The sequence below is a fragment of the Prionailurus viverrinus genome, chromosome D1 (genome assembly GCF_022837055.1).
Source record: "Prionailurus viverrinus isolate Anna chromosome D1, UM_Priviv_1.0, whole genome shotgun sequence".
NCBI classification, from domain to species: Eukaryota; Metazoa; Chordata; class Mammalia; order Carnivora; family Felidae; genus Prionailurus; species Prionailurus viverrinus.
The window spans coordinates 87,493,282-87,512,647 of NC_062570.1; the positions used below are offsets into that span (position 1 = coordinate 87,493,282).

At 35.7% G+C, this 19,366-nt stretch overlaps 1 protein-coding gene across 1 annotated transcript in view; it reads right to left on the reverse strand.

The window, feature by feature from the left end:
- The window catches only part of CSTF3 (cleavage stimulation factor subunit 3), a 72,828-nt gene that overhangs the window by 10,783 nt on the left and 42,679 nt on the right, over positions 1 to 19,366 (reverse strand). The window contains exons 4-14 of the mRNA XM_047877358.1: positions 10,614 to 10,646; positions 10,119 to 10,216; positions 8,788 to 8,854; positions 8,663 to 8,697; positions 8,443 to 8,569; positions 6,705 to 6,782; positions 5,282 to 5,444; positions 2,949 to 3,058; positions 2,474 to 2,590; positions 2,141 to 2,215; positions 354 to 497 (exon numbers count right to left, since the gene is read on the reverse strand). Coding sequence (XP_047733314.1) covers positions 354 to 497; positions 2,141 to 2,215; positions 2,474 to 2,590; positions 2,949 to 3,058; positions 5,282 to 5,444; positions 6,705 to 6,782; positions 8,443 to 8,569; positions 8,663 to 8,697; positions 8,788 to 8,854; positions 10,119 to 10,216; positions 10,614 to 10,646 — 1,047 coding nt within the window. The remainder of the gene's footprint in view (positions 1 to 353; positions 498 to 2,140; positions 2,216 to 2,473; positions 2,591 to 2,948; positions 3,059 to 5,281; positions 5,445 to 6,704; positions 6,783 to 8,442; positions 8,570 to 8,662; positions 8,698 to 8,787; positions 8,855 to 10,118; positions 10,217 to 10,613; positions 10,647 to 19,366) is intronic.

Genomic DNA, 19,366 nt, shown 5'->3' on the forward strand with positions numbered 1-19,366 from the left:
TGGTTCAGCTGGTTAAATGTCTGATGTTTGGTCTTGGCTCAGGTCTTGATCTCATGGTTGTGAGTTCAAGCCCCATGGTGGGCTCCACACTGGGCGTGAAGCCTACTTAAAAAACAAGAAACAAAAACAAAATAACAGAAGGGGCACCTGGCTGGCTCAGTCAAAAGAGCATGTGACTTTTGATCTCGGTTGTGAGTTCAAGCCCCATGTTGGGTGTAGAGATTACTTAAAAATATCTTAAAACAAACAAACAAACAAAAAAAACCCTTAATGACAGAAACCAGGACTATCTTTCTTTTAATTAATGTATCTCAGATGAAGGAAATATTTTACCTTTATATTTCAGCACTTACCTTACTACAGTAATACTCCATGAGTGCTGCAGTAACATAGACATGGTGGCGGGTTCTGGTATCTTCTCTTGCTTTTTTAAATATCATTCTTCCAGATTTGATACCTTCTGCTCTTCTCGCAAATTTCATATATTGGATATATACCTATGGAAAAACATTAAGAAAATTTTTTTAATGTTTATTTATTTTTGAGAGAGAGAGGGGAGAGAGTGTGAGTTGGGGCAGGGAGGCAGAGAGAGGGAAACACAGAATCTGAAGCAGGCCCCAGGCTCTAAGCTGTTGGCACAGAACCCGACATGGGGCTTAAACTCATAAGCTGCAAGATCATGACCTGAGCTGAAGTCAGACACTTAACCGACTGAGCCACCCAGACGCCCCAAAAGCATTTCTTTTCTACAGATTAGCCTAATGTGATCCCTGTAGCATCCAATACAGTCTCACTTTATTCCTATACTAGTATGTTTCCTATCTAAGAAAGCAATCTTGAATACCCAAGACAACAGAAAGTAAGCTTATAGATAGTGCTCTATTTAAATCCACAAGCAAAGTTTTTCTGGTATTAAAGATGTGTACAAATAAATTTTTAAAAATTGATACATAATTCACATACCACAAAATTCACCCTTTAAAGTGTACAATTCAAGGTCTCTACTATATGCATGAGGTTGTACAATGAACACTACTGCCTAAATCCAGAATATGCAAATTAAATTTTAAGGAGGAAATAAAAGTGAAACTACTAGAACACACTCCATTAATAAATTCCAACACCTAAAAAGGTTTGATCTAATACAAACATGTTTAATAATATATGTTTAACTTTATACTTTTCTGGTTTATTGCTTTAAAAGCCCACTACTCTATTTTTCCAAAGACCATATAATGTAACTTTACTGATAAACTATTAATGAGTCATTTTATACTCAGCACCACAGAGTGCTCAACACATGATAAGTATGTCATATTTGTTCAGTGAACAAATGTTTCTGGAATATGAGTATGGTCCTGATTTGCCCAGTTTTGATGATGTTAAACTGTGTTACCCAGTTTTGACAGGTGGATACATGAATGGATGAACGAACTAGGAGCTCCTTGAGGAAAGAGATTTCCTCCAGTTTGTTGTTATAGTTCTGGAATCTAGCACGGTACACAGCACAGAACAGTTTGCTAAATGAATTTTAAAATGATGAATAAATGCAAGCAAGTACAACAGTGGAATCCCAATACAAACAAAAAAGCAGTGTAGATTTCACTTGAGGCAGAGGGTCTCTAGGGCCGCATACATTGGCCTGTCCCCTTCTCCTCCCGATGAAAAAGCTTCATTGCACTTCTATAGAAACTCAGGACTTTGAAAATCACTGTTATACAGCAGAATTCAGGATAAAGTGAGTTGCAGTCCAATTCCTTTCCAGAATGTTGGTTTCTCTTGCTTCCATTTATTTAAAAAGATTTATTAGGCAACAATTATGTGCCATAAATGGCTTTAAACTGTGATCATGAGGAATCCCCACTGTTTCATTCTGCTTCATTCAAAACAAAGCAAAACAAAACAAAACAAAAAAACAACTAAGAGAACAGATCAGACTACGAAGGGAGTCACATCATGGAATTTTTGCAAGGTGACTGAAGTGTTTTGTATAATTGTGACAGTGGTCCCATGACTCAACGTTATTGGTCAAGATTCACAGAACTATATCCAAAAAAACCAGTGAATTGTAATATGTGTAAATTAAAAATTTGTTAAAGCTGACAGCAAAGGTGTTAAAGACACTTATGATGTTACTCACCAAGGTGGGGTCAATATCCTCAATTGCCAAAAGTCTGTTATATATACTGTGAACTTTCTCATACTTCATGCGACTCTAAGGTGGTAGAGAAGAAGTGGATATAAATATATATTCATAAACAAGCAGGATTTGAGCTCTGAGGAATCCAGAGGCTGTACCCCACAATGGCACCTGCTTTGAGCATAAATATATAATGAGCTGAGGACTAATACCTGTTCATTTTGCATCATCTCTACTAAAAGCAAGATGCCTGGCAAAGAAGCAGCCAGAAAAGTAATTCAGTCCTACAGTAAAAACTCCAATTATAAGAAAGTTCTAAATATTGTTACTGACCTCTTCATAATCTGCATATGCAAAATAAAGAAGCATATTCTTCTTTAATAAAGTGCTTATGGCTCTTTCATATATATTAGCAGCTTCATCACTAAATAATTTGGCATTATTCATATCCTAGGAGAGGAAAAAAAAGAAAGCTCACTCTTCAATAATTTTAATACAGTTGAAAGAGAATGAATATACACACTCATGTATATACATACAGACACATATGCATGTCTGGATTCTAAAAAAAATTCCAAAGACTTCTTCTGTATATTACTTAACATACAGAAGAAACCATCGTTTTAATGCCTTAAGAAACAGCCCCTATAATTTTGACTAAGTACTCTGAGTGTCACTAAGCATACTAACAGAAGATTAAAATTTTCAACACCTATACTTCATTACCAAAATTCAGTGTTATATTTTTAGCAAATTATTGCTATATTAAAACCACGAAAAGGCCAAAACAGGGACGAGGAATACTTACCCCCTTTTCTGCAAGCAGTTTACTTGACTGTTCAAGATACTGGGCAGCTTCATACCAAATATCAGGGTGATGGCCCAGTACAAGCAGGCACTGTTCATAAGCAAACATAACTAGGGAAGACATTCATAACATTCAATGAAAATAAATATTATTTATGAAACTATCAATACAAGCATCACAACTAACTTAGTAGGCTAAAACAGGTCCCTCGATAATGAATGATAATTAGAAATACAAGCTTTAGTGATTTCAAGCACCATTATCCACCCAAGCCCCATCTATCCATCCATTATTTTTTAAAGTTTATTTGTGTGTGAGAGAGAGTGAGAGAGTGTGCACAGGTGTGCAAGCAGAAGAGGGGCAGAGAGAGAGAGAGGGAGAGAGAATCCTAGGGCAGGCTCTGCATAGTCAATGCACAGCCTCACGTGGGGCTCGATCTCAAGAACCATGAGATCAGGACCTGAGCTGAAATCAAGAGTTGGATGCTTAACTGAGCCACCCAGGTGCCCCCATCCATCATTTTTAAATTAGTATTTAAACACCCAACACAAACTATATACTAGGGAATGTGAGAGACACTGTGAACATATCAGTGACTAACACTTCCTATACTCAAGAAGTCTACAGTGTGTTGGGAAGACTGATTGTACGAAAGCAATTATAAAAATTAGTAGCTATTATGATGAGGAAAATACAGTGTACTCTTGAACTTACAGCAGTCAGACTTAACGTCGTTTAGCGACTCAAGAAAAGCTTCACTAAGGAACTGACATCTAAAGCAAAATCTGAAAAAGGGACTGATCAGATCAGATCAGAAAAAGAATCTGGTCAGATGAGAGAGTAAGTGAAGTGCAGGAAGAACCAGGAAAATGGTACAGGCAAAGGAAACTACCTACAAAGGCTTATAGGTAAGAGCAAGGCCAGACTGAGAAAAATTCTAGTTCTGGCAGCAGCAGATTTGTTTCTATCAGACTTTCCTGAAAATAAAAATCATAAACCAAAAAATACAAAAAACACCTATCTAAAGGTGCAGGAGAATGACCAAAAGAAACCAGTGGCCAAAACAGAAACCAGAGAAGATTGAGCCCTTAAAAAATCAGAACCACACTGGCCAAGATCCACATTTAATATGGCTTTTCCCCTCAGCGGCAATCCCTGTGTGTACAGTTCCGGGATAGCTAGATCTCAAGTCAAATACTGAAGTCTTACTGGCTAGAAGTAGTTAACAAGGCATTCTGGACTACGAGAGCTGCTAGAAAATTAAGGGGGGAAATTCCCCAAAGGAGAGAGCCACAGAGGGTGGAGTCTGAAAATCAGCAGAAATGCCCTTAAATCTTTAGCAGGCCTCTGAAATATACATACACAGAGAAGAATACAAACAGCTCCAGTGAAAAGCAAAGCTGGAAGACTGAAAGAGCGGAATAGGTTTCTCAGCAGCTACCCACTGTCACGGAGACCAAGTTTAGAATTTGAGTCCCATCAAGTTAGAGGGTCTGGGTAAACACCTTGAACTTTCCATTCTTTTTTAGGAGTAAAAACTTGGTCCCAGGACTAAGAGATTTACCCTGAGATTAAGGGCAAAACTAAAACAGATCCATTCTAACAAGGGTCAGGTGATCTGCCAGTAACTTAACTCCCTGCTAAAATAAAACTCAACATTTTTCAGAGGCAGATGGCAGGATCCAGTCTTTATAATGTATCATTTGTATATCTGTACAATGTCCAAAAGAAAAAAATTAACTGTCTAGACTATGACAAAACAGGAAAATGTGACCCGCAGTCAAGAGAAAAAGAAACCAACTCCCTGATAGTGCAGACATTGGAATTAGTAGATGAGGACTTTGGAACTGTTATAAATATGTTTAAGGACATAAAGAAAAAGATGGTAATGGACATGGAATCTCAACAGAGAAATGGAAACTATAAAAAAGGAACTATAAAAACACAGGGGCACCTGGGTGGCTCAGGTGGTTAAGCGCTGGACTCAATTTCGGCTCAGGTCATGATCTCACCATTCATGAAATCGAACCCCACAACAGGCTCCGCACTGACAGCTCTCCCTCTCTCTCCACCCCACCCCCACTTGCACTCACTCTCTCTCAAAATAAATAAATATACATTTTTAAAAAATACAAAAATTTCTAAAACAGAAATTTATGGAACTGAAAAGTATAATATCTGAAACAAATAATTGGATGGGTGTAGCAGCAGATTGGATATGATAAAGGTCAGTGAACATGAAGATAGATCTATAGAATTCATTGAATCTGAAGAACATAAGAGAAAAAAAAGACTGGAGGTAACAAACAGCCTGTGGGATAATATCAAGTTACCTCTTTTTGTGATAAGCGTCTGATCTTCCGTACGAAGAGGGTTGCTCTTTTCCCACTGTATGTATTTCTTCCACATATCCACCTGCTGGGCTTCTTGGGGAGTATTCTGAGGAGGCACTGAGGGAGCATTACGGTCCAAACCTTTCATTACTGTCTCATATTCCTAGACAACAAGCATTTATAATTCTGTGGTGAGCCTAGGAACAACTCAGATATACGGAATTGAATTGATCAGTTTAGAATACTTTGTTCAAAATGCCTATTTTTCCCAAATACCACTTTGTTAATATACTCTAAAAACTAAGAGCAGGGAGAAAGATAACAGAGGAATACTTATCTGTGAACAAGTTCCCAGGCCTGAGTGAACAGAACACCCCTGGGCCCTCTCTGCAGGTGATCTAGGAGGTCACTCTCCAGGACAGAGGAGTTGACAGATCAACATGACTGATGATCTGGTGGCATCATTACTGCCATCTTTGGAGACACTGTCTGTCTTTTAAAATTTCAATAGTTGGTATTACTAGGCTATCTTCCCTAACTTCTAACAGTGTCAATGAATGGAAAGGTATGCCCACAAGATAAAAATCTGTCCCTGAGACCTGTGAGACCACAAAGTAGTACAATATTCAAATATGTATGAGCACATAGGAGGGAAGCATAAGAACTGTTTCATCAACTGTAGATAGAACCTTGTCTGTATATCCCGCTCATGTATTTTAATTTTTTTTAATGTTTATTTATTTTTGAGAGAGAGAGAGAGAGAGAGAGAGAGAGAGAGTGAGTGAATGGGGCAGGGGCAGAGAAAGACAGGGAGACACAGATCTGAAGCAGGCTCCAGGCTCTGAGCTGTCAGCACAGAGCCCAACACGGGGCTCAAACCCATGAATCGTGAGATCATGATGAGCTAAAGTCAAACACTTAACTACATGAGCCACCCAGGTGCCCCCTGTTTATGTATTTAAAAAAAATTTTTCCAGGGACACCTGGGTGACTCAGTTTGTTGAGTGTCCAACTCTTGATTTGAGCTCAAGTCATGATGCCAGGGTCATGGGATCAAGCCCCATGTCAGGCTCTGTGCTCAGTGTGGAGCCTGCTTAAGATATTCTCTCTCTCTCTCTCTCTCTCTCTCTCTCTCTCTCTCTCTCCTCTCCCTCTCCCTCTCCCTCTCCCTCTGTCTCTCTCTTAAAAAAAAAAAAAAAGAAAAAACTTTTTTCTAAACTTGATTTATTCTATTTTTGTCCTTTAACATGTATGTAAAGAGGTATTTCATTTCAAATATATCATCCATTCAGACAATGCAATTAACTGCCACTGGTTAAGATTGCTAATAATTGAAAATGTCAAGAGGAACATCAGACAGAGAAAGCTCTTGTGTAAACACCATACTCATCATTATAGTAAGTGCCCTGTCAGAACCCCATACCTTTGCTACACGCCTAGCATTCATGTAATCTCGACTCCGATCTTCAATCATTTTTTTAGCTAAATGAATATTGATACCCTAGGAAAAAACAAAGGGAAATGTATATTATTTTAAAATTAAGTATATTTTAACATTAGCATAATACAGTTAATCTGTTCATTTACTAAGTCACTTTAAATTCTTTATTTTAAAAGACTTTGTTAATAAAGATTCAATCACATTACATGCTTCAGAGATCAAGGAGGATCTGCTTATATCTGTTAGGAGCTGGCAGTAAGTCTCCATGTATCAGGAATTTCTAAAGATAAGGAATCATTTGGAAAGGGTCAATTATTTCATATAAGATTATACTAATAAAGAACTCTGTACAGATTCATCAGGGTGAACAGCCATGGCTTCACTTTAAAAGTCCTTTTTTAACTAGGTCTGCATAACTTTAAAAACAAATGCCAAAGTAGCATGGAGATACAAAACATTATCTTTCACACTTAGTAATTCTCAAAAAGTAGTCCAAGGAGTCCTGTTCCCTAAGACCCTTTCAGGGGCTTTCAGAGGCTACATGATGTTATTAATATCATAACACGTTGAATTTAGAAGCAGATATGAAAATCTTCCATTAACTTCTATTAAGTTAGGTAGAGATTCACAAAAATATAAAACAAGGCCACTCTCCTCACTAAATTTTTCTTGCTTTGGAAAAGACAGTTTGTTTTAATGCTATTTATGTTAAAATTTAAAATGTAAGGAATTTATTATTGTGAAATACAAATGAAATAATAAATATCTTGGAAATTTCTCAGTTTTAATCTCAATATGCTAAATACCAATAGATAAAAGCCACATTAAAATTAAAAGTTCTTTGTAATCTTCATCAATTCTTAAAATCCCAAGACCCAAAAATTTGACAACCACTGCTCATGCCTATGAGGGAACAGTTTCAATACCCTACACAGTTCTTCCCCATCACAATGGACATATCAGAAATTTTGTTTTAACAATAGAGCTTATTTGGCATGTATGTTTACATATATAAACCGATTAGCTCAGCTGGTTAAAAAATGTGCCAGTGATGGGCACCTGGGTGGCTCAGTTGGTTAAGCATCTGATATCAGCTCAGGTCGTATCTCACAGTTCAAGTCCAGTATCAGGTGAGTCCAGTATCAGGTGAGCTCAAGCCCTGCTTCGGGTGAGCAAGAGCCCTGCTCCTCTCTCTTTCTCCCTCTCTCTCTCTCTGCCCCTCGCTCACTTTTGCCCTCCCTCTCTCAAAAAAAAAAAAAAAAAAAAAAAAAGCCACTGAGACAAAGATCTTGGACTGCAGCCTCCCTGCATGCCAACAATCACAGCACTATAACTACATGAAAGACAAGCAATGCAACTGATCATTACTACTGGAAACAATTCTAATAAGGTCCCATTTAATAAGAGATGAATGGCAATGTGTATGCATGACCGTGTGGTTTAGCACTGAATACAAGTGGTTTTGTAAGAATTATAATTTCTCCCAGGGTATTCTCTAAAAAATAACTCAGTAGTATTAGGAGACTCTCAAAACCTTCCAAAAACATTAGGAATGGTTCTTTGATTACAATCAATATAAAAACAAACCTGTGTAGCGCTAATATCCAGGCACTTTATACTAACGAGGCCAGAATCCACAAATCCACAATGCATAAAAATTAAAAACAAAAAAACTAAAAATGGCTTAGTTATAATAATAAACTACTCTGGCCTAATTTACCTCTTCATACTTGTTATAGTCTCTCCAGAGTTGTTCAATATTGATCATTGGATTAACACAACCTCGTTGATAAACTCTTCGGACAGCTGTTATTCTCTGATTTTCTGCATAAGATCCAACAGCTTCCCTGGCATTGGATTAAAAAAATGCTATCAATTATATTACAGCTAAAGCCATTAGTCACATGGGGAAAAAAAAAAAAAACTATAAAAATACTTACACGCCTTTTAAGAAATTAATGTAATCCACCCAAATCTAAGAAATAAAATAAAATGTCAGTATCTTTCTTGATATTTTCAAGTTTATTACATGTATAGCATATATATGGAAAAAACTTAAGTCTACCTGATAAGACATAATTTCCATTCCAATTTTATCCAGTGCAAAGTCATATGCTTGAGCCATTTTTTCTCTGAAATAAATGTGACAGACATGTTTTTAAATTATTTATTTTCTAAAAAGGTTTTATTATTAAAGATTTTAGTTTTAAGTAATCTCTAATCCAATGTGAGGCTTGAACTCACAACCCAAGATCAAGAGTCATATGTTCTATTGACTGAACTAGCCAGGCACCCCAAAATACATGTTAATAATAAACATTCACGGGGCGCCTGGGTGGTGCAGTCGGTTAAGCGTCCGACTTCAGCCAGGTCACGATCTCGCGGTCTGTGAGTTCGAGCCCCGCGTCAGGCTCTGGGCTGATGGCTCAGAGCCTGGAGCCTGTTTCCGATTCTGTGTCTCCCTCTCTCTCTGCCCCTCCCCCGTTCATGCTCTGTCTCTCTCTGTCCCAAAAAAATAAATAAATGTTGAAAAAAAAAAATTAAAAAAAAAACAAAAACATTCATTTATTATTAAAATATATCTACAAATAAAACATACGGGGCACCATATGTCAGGTCAGAGCCCGCTTTGGATCTTTTGTCTGCACCCCTCCCCCACTCTCTCTCAAAAATAAACATTAAATATATATATATATATATATATATTTTTTTTTTTTTTTTTAAAGACACAATCATAACTTCTGATCATAAGATGAAAACAGCATTTGAACTTTTTGTCTTAGCAAAAATGTAAAGACATTTTTGCAAATATATAAAGTAGTTCTTTTGTGTTTAGTTTGTCAGTCTTTAATGTATATGATTTATTTTTTTAACTACTGCTTGTGAGCTTATCAAAACTAAAGCCCATATTTCACTTATTGTTATATTCTTTAAATTGCCTAATCTTACATGTAGCAGATTCAAATGTGGAAATATCTGATTCTCTGATTGAGGAGATACACTGTGTCTGAAGATGTATTAGCTCTGAAGTAAAATATAGGAAGAAAGAACCTCCTCTTCAATATAAGATAATAAAAGATAATGAGGAACAGAAAATACAGAATTCTAGTTATAGAAATTCTAGTTTGACAACAAGCCTGCCAACAAAGTGACTGGGTGTTAACAAATGTACAGTGTTTCAATATAGAAGAAGGGCTTGGGTGATTTGATTCTCCAGAATAAGACCGACACCAGTGGCTTTCTTTGAAGCACTTTTCCCAAGGTTTACTGACTTCTCAGAGAGCCCTGACTTTTCGAACTGTTAAGTCTCCCCTAAGTTAAGAGAAGGTGTGAGTTTATGTGGGGTTGACTGTGTGCCTGGAGACGACTTATTCTTAAGATCTTGTTTTAACTTACTTGTAACTTGGCAGTTTACCCTTAGTTTCTCGAACGTATGAAAGATAACACTTCCATAAATCAATGTGCAAAACCTTCATAAGGCATCTCTGAAATAGCTATAAATACAAGAAAATATTATCAGAATCTATGGTTAGATAAATTTCACATGTATGTGGGTGAAATGGAACATTAAAAAAACAAATTCAGCTATTTTCATTAATTTATTATCTTGTTACAGATAAATGGCAAATTTAACAAATCCCTCCTATTTTCAGTTTAGATAATCAAAATCATTCTCATGATTTTGGTCAGTAGAGTATAATTATTTTCCTTCCCAAAATTTTTATTGTGAACATTTTCAACCATACAAAAAACTCAAATAAGTATAATGAACTCTTATATAATCACTACCTAGATTCAACAATTGTTACCATTTTACTAGATTTGCCTATATATGGTAAGTCCTGAGTTAAACTTTAGCATAAAATTCAAAGTATGTTTATGAGAACTCACCTTTTCAACCTTGTCATAATTTTTAGCTTTTATCTGAAGAGAAAGAGAAAAATGTAGAATTAACATTATTGTTTTTAGAGTATTAAAACACCATGCCTGAGATTTTTGACTAATCTTGCAAATTCATCCTTACACTTTCCTACTAATTCTGCCTTACAAAAATAACAGAATTTTGAGTGCAACATGGGCAATTATGCACTGTAAATGTGCCTTATGTAAACTGATTCTACACAGATAGCTTTTCATCAACTATTTATGTTTAAATTTTATAAATTTCACAAGGTGAATACAGAAATATATACAAGACATACAGAGCTTTATGTATCCAATGAAGGCAAACTTAAAGCTTTATTTTCCTTGAATAGCTAATTACTAGAACAATCTGAGTACAGTTGCAAAAAGATTTGCTAACTTCGACTACAATTAAATTTCAGTCACCCAGTCAACCTCCTATATTCTAGGCACTGTGGTAGGAACTGTGGCTACCACAGTGAACAAAACAAGCATAGTCTGCCTGTGTCCTCATAGAACTCACAGTGTAATGGAAAAGTATGTCAAGATGAGGAAAATATAGGGTGCTCTGGGTGCATTTAGAAGAAGCCTAAAACTCAGACTTGAGTAGTTGCAGAAAATTTCCTGGAAAAAGTGAAGATGTTAAGGATGAGGTGTTAGGCTGGTAAAGGGAGGGAGGACTTATTCCAGGCAAGAGGAATAACACGTGCAAAGACCAAGGTTAAATATGATTAGATTTCCCTTTCTCTGAATATTTTCATTAGATGGTAGGTGGGATCAGTTGCTCAACTGTGATGTATCAACAAATCTTTTTCACCCAGACAGGTGGATAATTTGATTGGTTAGAGAAATCCTGTGGTCCTTTTCTCTCAGCAGTATGTATAAATTTTCTATTTTCTGCCTTATGGTGATGCCGATGAGAACTTTGATGACAAGCTCTTTTTCTTTTGCTGATAACTTGGCTTTCTCTCTGGAACTTGTAAGATTTCCCCTTGATCTTCAGAGTCCATAAATTTTGAGAGGATATGCCTAAGTCTTTCCACTTTGAGGCAGTTTAGTCAAGGCTCTGAAGTCGGAACTCTCGGGTTTACACTGACTACCCACTTAACCTCTTTTTTCCTTATCTGAAAAACAGTGATAATAAGAGCTATTTTCTAAGGCTGTTGTAAGGACTCAAAGAGTTAATAAATGTGAAGCCGTTAGAACACTGCCTGGCAAAGTGAGCACATAGTAGGTGCCATTTATTATCCTATTAGCACAAATTCTGCATGGAATTTAGCCTGTCCTTTGAAAAATAAAGGCATTTTTCAGCTCAAGAATTAAAAAAAAATTATTGCCTCTCTTCCATCTGTTCCTTTTCCTTTTAGAACTCTTATTATACACATCACATCTCCTTGTTCTATCCTCAAAATCTGTCATTTTTACCCTGTCTTTTGCATTTTTGGTCTAGGCTTAAAATTATTTCTTCCACTAGATTTTCCAGGCCAATTATTTAGGTCTCCATGTTACCATTCTCCTCCATTTGACTTATCACTGTAGTTAGTTAAAAAATAATGGGTTTTGGCTCATTTTTTAAAAATACTGCACTTTCAGTGTCGCTGTATTCATATCATTTTGTGGAAGTTGTTGTCTCCTCTATTCTGTTGGGGGCTGTCCCCAAGAGTTTAGTTAGCATCCTTTCTTGTTGCTGGATCCTTAGGCGTGTAGTTGTTTTTTCTGTCAGTTCAGTGAAGCTCAGTGTTGGCAGACTTAGTGTAGCAGGTGACCCTTTCTCTATTGTGACAGCTATGTAGCAGGGGTAGACAGCAAACAGGCTGTTCATGGTCTTTGGACAAAGAACCAGAAAGAAATCTTTGTTCAAGAGTAGGGAGGATTCAGCCTGCTGGTTCTACTCCTTTTTGGTTTCTTGGAAGCCACGCTGATGTCAACCTTCCTCTGGGGGTAGAAAGGCAGTTGAGGGGTTCCACGTATTTTTATGGGTTACTTTCCACTAGCCCTCTTCTTTGAAGCTGCCATAAAACCTGAGATTTCCTTGCGTCCACCTGCTTGGCTCGGTAGAGGTAAATAAGTTGAGTTGAAAGTGGAAGTGAATTCACCAGCTTCCCAAATGCAGATGACAGACTATATAAAGTTCTCACAACTGGCCAGGAAAACCAATACTCACAGAGAAAATTGGCAAAGGATACGAATAGGAGATCCCCAGAAGAGAAAATGCAAATGGTTAAAAATAATATGGCAACACATACAAACTCCCAAGATGGGAAAAACAAAATAACAGATACCACTTTGTACCAATTAGTATGGTGAAAGTTTAAGAAGAATATTATTACCACTACTAAAGTGGTAGGAGGAAAAGAGAGTTCATACACTGCTCAAGGAAATATGAATTGTTATGGCCCTTATGGAAAGACATTGGCAAAAGCTATTCAAATAAAAAATATGTATCTTTTGACCTAGCAATTCTACTCTCGGATCTATACTACAGAAACAAAAGCACCAGGATATAAAGGTGTTAAACAAGGTTATTTACTGCTAAATTTGCAGCAGGAAAATTAGTTAACAAAGTAAATATCCAAAACAAATTACCTGTTATAGCTTTAATTCATTTTATATATACCAATATAAACTAATATATTGGTATATATATATAAAATATACCAATATATTGGTATATATAAAATATATGTATTTTATATGGAGAAAATATGGAATACAAAGTTGGTGATATAGTTATGGTGGGCAGAGTTGTATGGATAGGAGGAAAAACAGAGACAAAAAAAAAAAAAGGAGACTGTACTGCGGAGACCGTACATATACGATTTCATTTATCTATTTTTGTATAAGAAATAGAAACCAAAGAATCTGGTTTTTGTCTACATAAATTGGTCCTATGTCTTGGATTCATTATTTATTACTTCAACTGGCATGATGTTCAATACACATATGTAGAAAAACTATAGAATTCTCTGGTCTTAATTACCTGGCCACTGTCATTCATTAATTCAATCAGTAAACATTCGACAGCCCCTCTCTAAAGCCTACACTTATGGCATTAACATAGCAGCCATAATCTCATTACTTCTTAAACATCATTCAAAATTTTAAAGTATCAACCTGCTTTGCTAAAGCAGTGTGATAACAAAAGAATTTAATCACCTCGTATCAAATGCTGAATTTCTCCCAGCATCAGTATTTCCATTTATAAAACAGGGATGATAAGAACATGTACTATAAAGCTTCCAAGGATTGAAAACAAAATAAAGCATCTAGACTTTCCAGATGCATAAATCATACAAATTTACAAAATCATGAACTAAAAGAGCAAACACTTTTCATTACATATTCTCTAAACAGATCTATATAAACCAAGTAACCAAATCAAGGACTATTATTATAATTGGCCCCATTTGAGAGAAAAACAAAGGTTATGCTGCAGGTCATATTCAAATTCTGTTTTGGTGAAAAATTTCATATTGGTGAAAAACCAGCACAAGAATATGTCAACACCCTGCCTTGGTATTCCTACTAGGCCATTTTTCTTCTTCAAAACATTATTATCCAAGGTATTGTTGACTAATATTTACAGGAATACATCTAGAAGTTAAATATTCTTACTATTTAGCATAGTTATGTAGGCTTGTACAAAATCTACCTGATAACAAAAGCTTGGTTTAAATTTTTTAAATAATAAAAAGTTCTAGATACTGCCTTGAACTTTGACATCAGAGATTCCTGATCTATTGTTAACCAATGGAAAATGCCTCCATTTAATAAGCCCATTAATATGCATACACATAATTTTACAAAGCTCACTAGAATTTGGCTCATATCTTATCTACTAAAAGTATCTTATGGGAGCACCTGGCTGGCTCAGTTAGTAGCGCATGCATCTCGGGGTTGTGAGTTCAAGCCCCACATTGGGGTTAGTGTTTACTTAAAAATAAATAAAAGTGATGTAATTTTGAAATGAAACTAACAGGCTTTTAAAAAATTATCTTTTGTCTTCAGCTCCCAAACTTTAATGTGCAAATGGTCACCTTAGATGATGATCTATCAAATGTGGATGTCTGGGGACACCTGCGTGTCATGATCTTGTGGTTTGAGGGTTCGAGCTCTGCATTGGGCTCTGTGCTGACAGCTCAGAGCCTGGAGCCTGCTTTGGATTCTGTGTCTCCCTCCCTCTTGGCCCCTCCTGCACTCGTGCTCTCTCTCTCCCAAAACTAAACATTAAAAAAAAAAAATTTTTTTTAAAGAAATGTGGATTTCTGTTTTATAACAGGAATCCCAAGTTATACTAATGCAAAGATTTCTTAAAGTGATTGGAAATATACTAAAATATGAATAATTTATGTGTGTGTGACAGAATGACATTTTTATCACAATTTCTGATGTGGTTACATTATATATATATTTTAAGTTTATATATTTTGAGAAAGAACACAAGTAGGGGAGGGAGAGAGAGAAGGAGAGAATCCCCAGCAGTCTCTGCACTGTCCGTGCAGAGTCCTCAGCACAGAGACCGACAGGGGTCGTGATGAGATCAAACCATGATGAGATCACGAACTGAGACAAAATCAAGAGTTGGATGTTTAACAACTGAGACACCCAGGTGCCCCTAATGTGGTTGTGTTATTTTTATAATTTAAAAAATCACTATAAGAAAAAATTAAGGTTAATTTTTAATACTTATCCTTCTGATATATCTACTGTTTATCATAAGAATTTGTCATTCAGTTACAATTTTACCAAGACAAGAAAAGTTGCTGTGGAGGGAAAAGAATAAAAATTTTATAAGTGTCAGGGTGCCTGGGCGGCTCAGTTAGTTAAGTGGCCAACTCTTGATTTCAGCTCAGGTCATGATCTCATGGTTTGTGAGGCTCTGACAGCACATAGCCTGCTTGGGAATCTCTCTGCCCCTCTCCCGCTGTGCGCTATCTCTCTCTCTCAAAAAAAAAAAAAGATGCTGCATAAGTGTCAACTTCCTACTATTTTTATTTAATGAAGGGGGGGAGATAAGTGAAATATTTTAATTAAACTTTAATTGAATTCAAATGAATGGTTTTTGGGGCAGAATAAAACAAGTGTAGAATATTGAGTAAACATAGATCTGTGCCTAACACTTTTGAACATTTATTTCCAGTCCTTTCTTAATGTCCACAATTATTTCTCCAGCATTAATGAACACTGTCTTTTGGAACTAAAACTATCCTCTGAGTAATTATTAGAAGTAATGATCACTTGCAACAGATTATGCATTTTGGCCTATTTCCTCAAATTTAATTTTTTTTCTTATAATATACCTTGGGAAAACAAATCCCATATAACATCAGAATTTAAAAAATATATTTGCAAATTTGTCTGTTATAATAATCATTAATAAATAACTGTATAATTAATTTTAAATGGCTCAAAAACATATTTGACAAATAAACCCAAATGACATGGTAACTCCATATAGAAGCAAAACAATATGAAAGAAAAAGTAAATCTCTATTTTCTTTGTTTAGGTTATTTATTTATTTATTTATAAGAGAGACAGAGAGATGGGGTTGGGGGGGAGAGTATGAGTGGGGGAGGGGCAGAGAGAGAGGGAGACACAGAATCCAAAGCAGGCTCCAGGCTCTGAGCTGTCAGTACAGAGCCCAACACAGGGCTTGAACTCATGAACCATGAGATCATGACCTGAGCCAAAGTCAGAAGCTTAACTGACTGAGCCACCCAGACATCCCTACTTTGTTTAGGTTTTTATATAGCAACTAATTAAGAAAAGTCAGTGCTTATGGTGTTTTTTAAGATTTTATTTTTTTTGCAATCCCTACACCCAATGTGGGGCTCAAACTTACAACCCCCAGATCAAGAGTCGCATATGCTTTACTGGCTGGATCAGCCAGGTATCCCAGTGCTTGTGCTTTAAGACACTACTGGACTACATAGCAGAAGCAGGGCTAGGGCCTCATCTCAAGTGAATTTACACAGCAGTTGCTTATAATAAATGTGATAAATAAATGAATTAATTGTAAACCTATATTCCTAATTTGTATCTTTTCCAAAGTAAAGCACATGCACTTTTGTGGAATTTAAACTGAGTTTGAGCTACAAAAGTTGCCTCATTCTGCTTGTCTTAATTATCCAAAAGGTTTGGGCCCAATCCTAAAACCTACAAGCAAATGAAATCCTAATTATAAACCCCATCTTCCATTCTTTTACTCTTTCTCTACTCTTTTCTGGTGCTCTCCAATCTCATATCCTAAAAAATAGGTGTTGGAAGATTACATCAGATACATAGTTTTTAAGTTGCTGGAGTAGCTGAAGTCCTTTGCACCACCTAGTTCCTATATCAGCAAAGGACTGTCTATAAATAAATTCATTTTTTTAAACAAATAATTGTGTGTCTATGTGGTAGGCTCTATTCCAGCACTGGAGATACAGTGGTGGATTAAACTAAGTTTTAAAAGTCATGGACTTCTATTTCAGTGAGGGAGTCAGGTAAATAAAGAAACTAGGTAGTTTAAAAATTTTTTGCTCATCTGTACTTCCTGCTTTTCCTACAATAGATTATATTATTTCTACAATTTGTAATTTTTCTACTAAATATAGTTACAAATGATGTCTATATATGCATATACAGAGTTAGATAAACCTGTTCCTGTCCCATAAATTTTCAAATCTCTGAGCACTTAAAATGTGTCACAGAAATAATATATTGTTAAATGAGTAGAAAGTATAGACCACTGTTACAGTCTCATTATGAATACAATTAAAATGTACTTAGCAAAAATAAGATTACCTTCAGTTCTAGATTAAGTTTATATTCATTTTGATTCTTCATACTAACCAAATTAGGTATTAATTGATCTCCCACTTTTCTGAACCAACTAAAAAGTATCTTCAGTGTGTGCACAGGATTTACCAAATGGATACAAGAATATGAAACTTAATTCTATTAACAAGCTTATAATCTACTTGAATACATAAAAGTAATTATTGGAAAGAACATAAGACTAAATTTAAATTATTTTGTATACATTCCATGTCCTATAAAATTCAGAGGAAAACGAGTTCTACGCAAATGGAGTTACCAAAGAAAGTTTCACTTAGCAGGTGGAATCCAGGCCATTAATGAGAAAAAAAGGTTTGTGTAAATCAATGACATGAGTTTCTGGAATTTTCTGTGGAACAGTGAAGACATCCACACATGAAAGAATAAGTATTAGGAAAGTAGATTGCCTAATTGTGGTAGAGGTCCACTACAAAGGGCCTGAGCCAATCAGAGTTTAAATCTGATGCACAAAAAAATTGTCACCCAATGATGAAAGTACAGAAACTATGGCTTATCCACATTAGGGTGGGAGGTGGAGGTGAGTAAGACTGAGATGGCTTTAGTGCTATGGGATGAGGCAAGCAGGCACTAGCTGAGAGAATAATAGCTAAGAAGCTGTTGCTGTATCCTTAAGTAGGGTAATAATGGCCTGATCTTGGGGGAGAGGAAACAGGGAAAGAAAACCAGTAATACAGAGGGAAGGACAATGGAGGTTTTTGCTTTGTTTTGTTTTGTTTTTTAATGAGAATAAAAATAAAAAATGTTATGGTAGTTGCTGTAAAGTTAACTTTTTTTTAGATCTAATATGAGATGGCCATACAATTTCTGCAGGCAGAAACTGGTTAAAGTTAGGAGATAAGGTATTTGTTTTCAAATTAGACTGGAATTAAATACTATTTTTATCAGTCATTTGTTTTAAATGAACTTACATACATACCCAGAGTATATAATGCCTAAGACATTAGGAATATTGTCTAAAGCAGAGAATATACACAATTTTGGGAAAAACATGTATTACCAGGCAGAAAAAAAGAACAGAACTAAAGAGTATATAAGATGAAAGAAAAAGCACAAAATCCCATTTAAGAGGTCAAAAACATTATAAGAAAGAGAACTGGTGGATGGTAGGATATGCCACAGGTCAAAAGGAATGTGGGTTTAAAAAAGATCACTAGATCTGGTAATAATAAAGTTATTGCTTACCTTTTACAAATTTAAATTTCAAAGTGAAACAATTCAATTTCTTAGAAGTTGAAGTCAATGACAAAATACTAATACTAGCAGCATTTATTAAATACTTAATGTATGTTAAACGCTACTCTAAGAAGAGTTTATATGTATTAACTCATTTAATCCTAGAACACCACTCAAGTAAATAAAGTACTATTACGATTTATTACTTAAAGATGAGAAAACCAAGGCGTAGGAAGTTTTAGTAACTTGCCCATGATTGCTCAACTGAGCTCTTAGCCACTACACTATTCTGCTCTTCAGCAAGACATATGTATGAGGATGTTCCCCAAAAGAGTGCTTCTAATACAGAAACTTGGACACTTAAATGACCAAAGGCAGAATAAATTATGCTTTGTCTAAACAAGAGCATAGGGTATATACATATGTACATAAAACTTTAAAAGCAGTGACATATATTTATAATACTAAATAGAAATAGGTGTACAATATACTATTTTAAAAAGTAGAACTTAAAAAATATATACACATTTGCTATGTTTACCCATCTACCTCTCCTCCTTATTGTTCCCCACCACCCATCCAGAGTACAAGAGATATAAACTAAGGAGAAATGCACACAAAACTGTTGGTCAAAACTGTTATCACTGGGAGAATTGAGATCTGTCTCAGTTACTATTTCCATAACACATTTAATATTAGCACAAGTTTACCCCAGCAGAGACTGGGT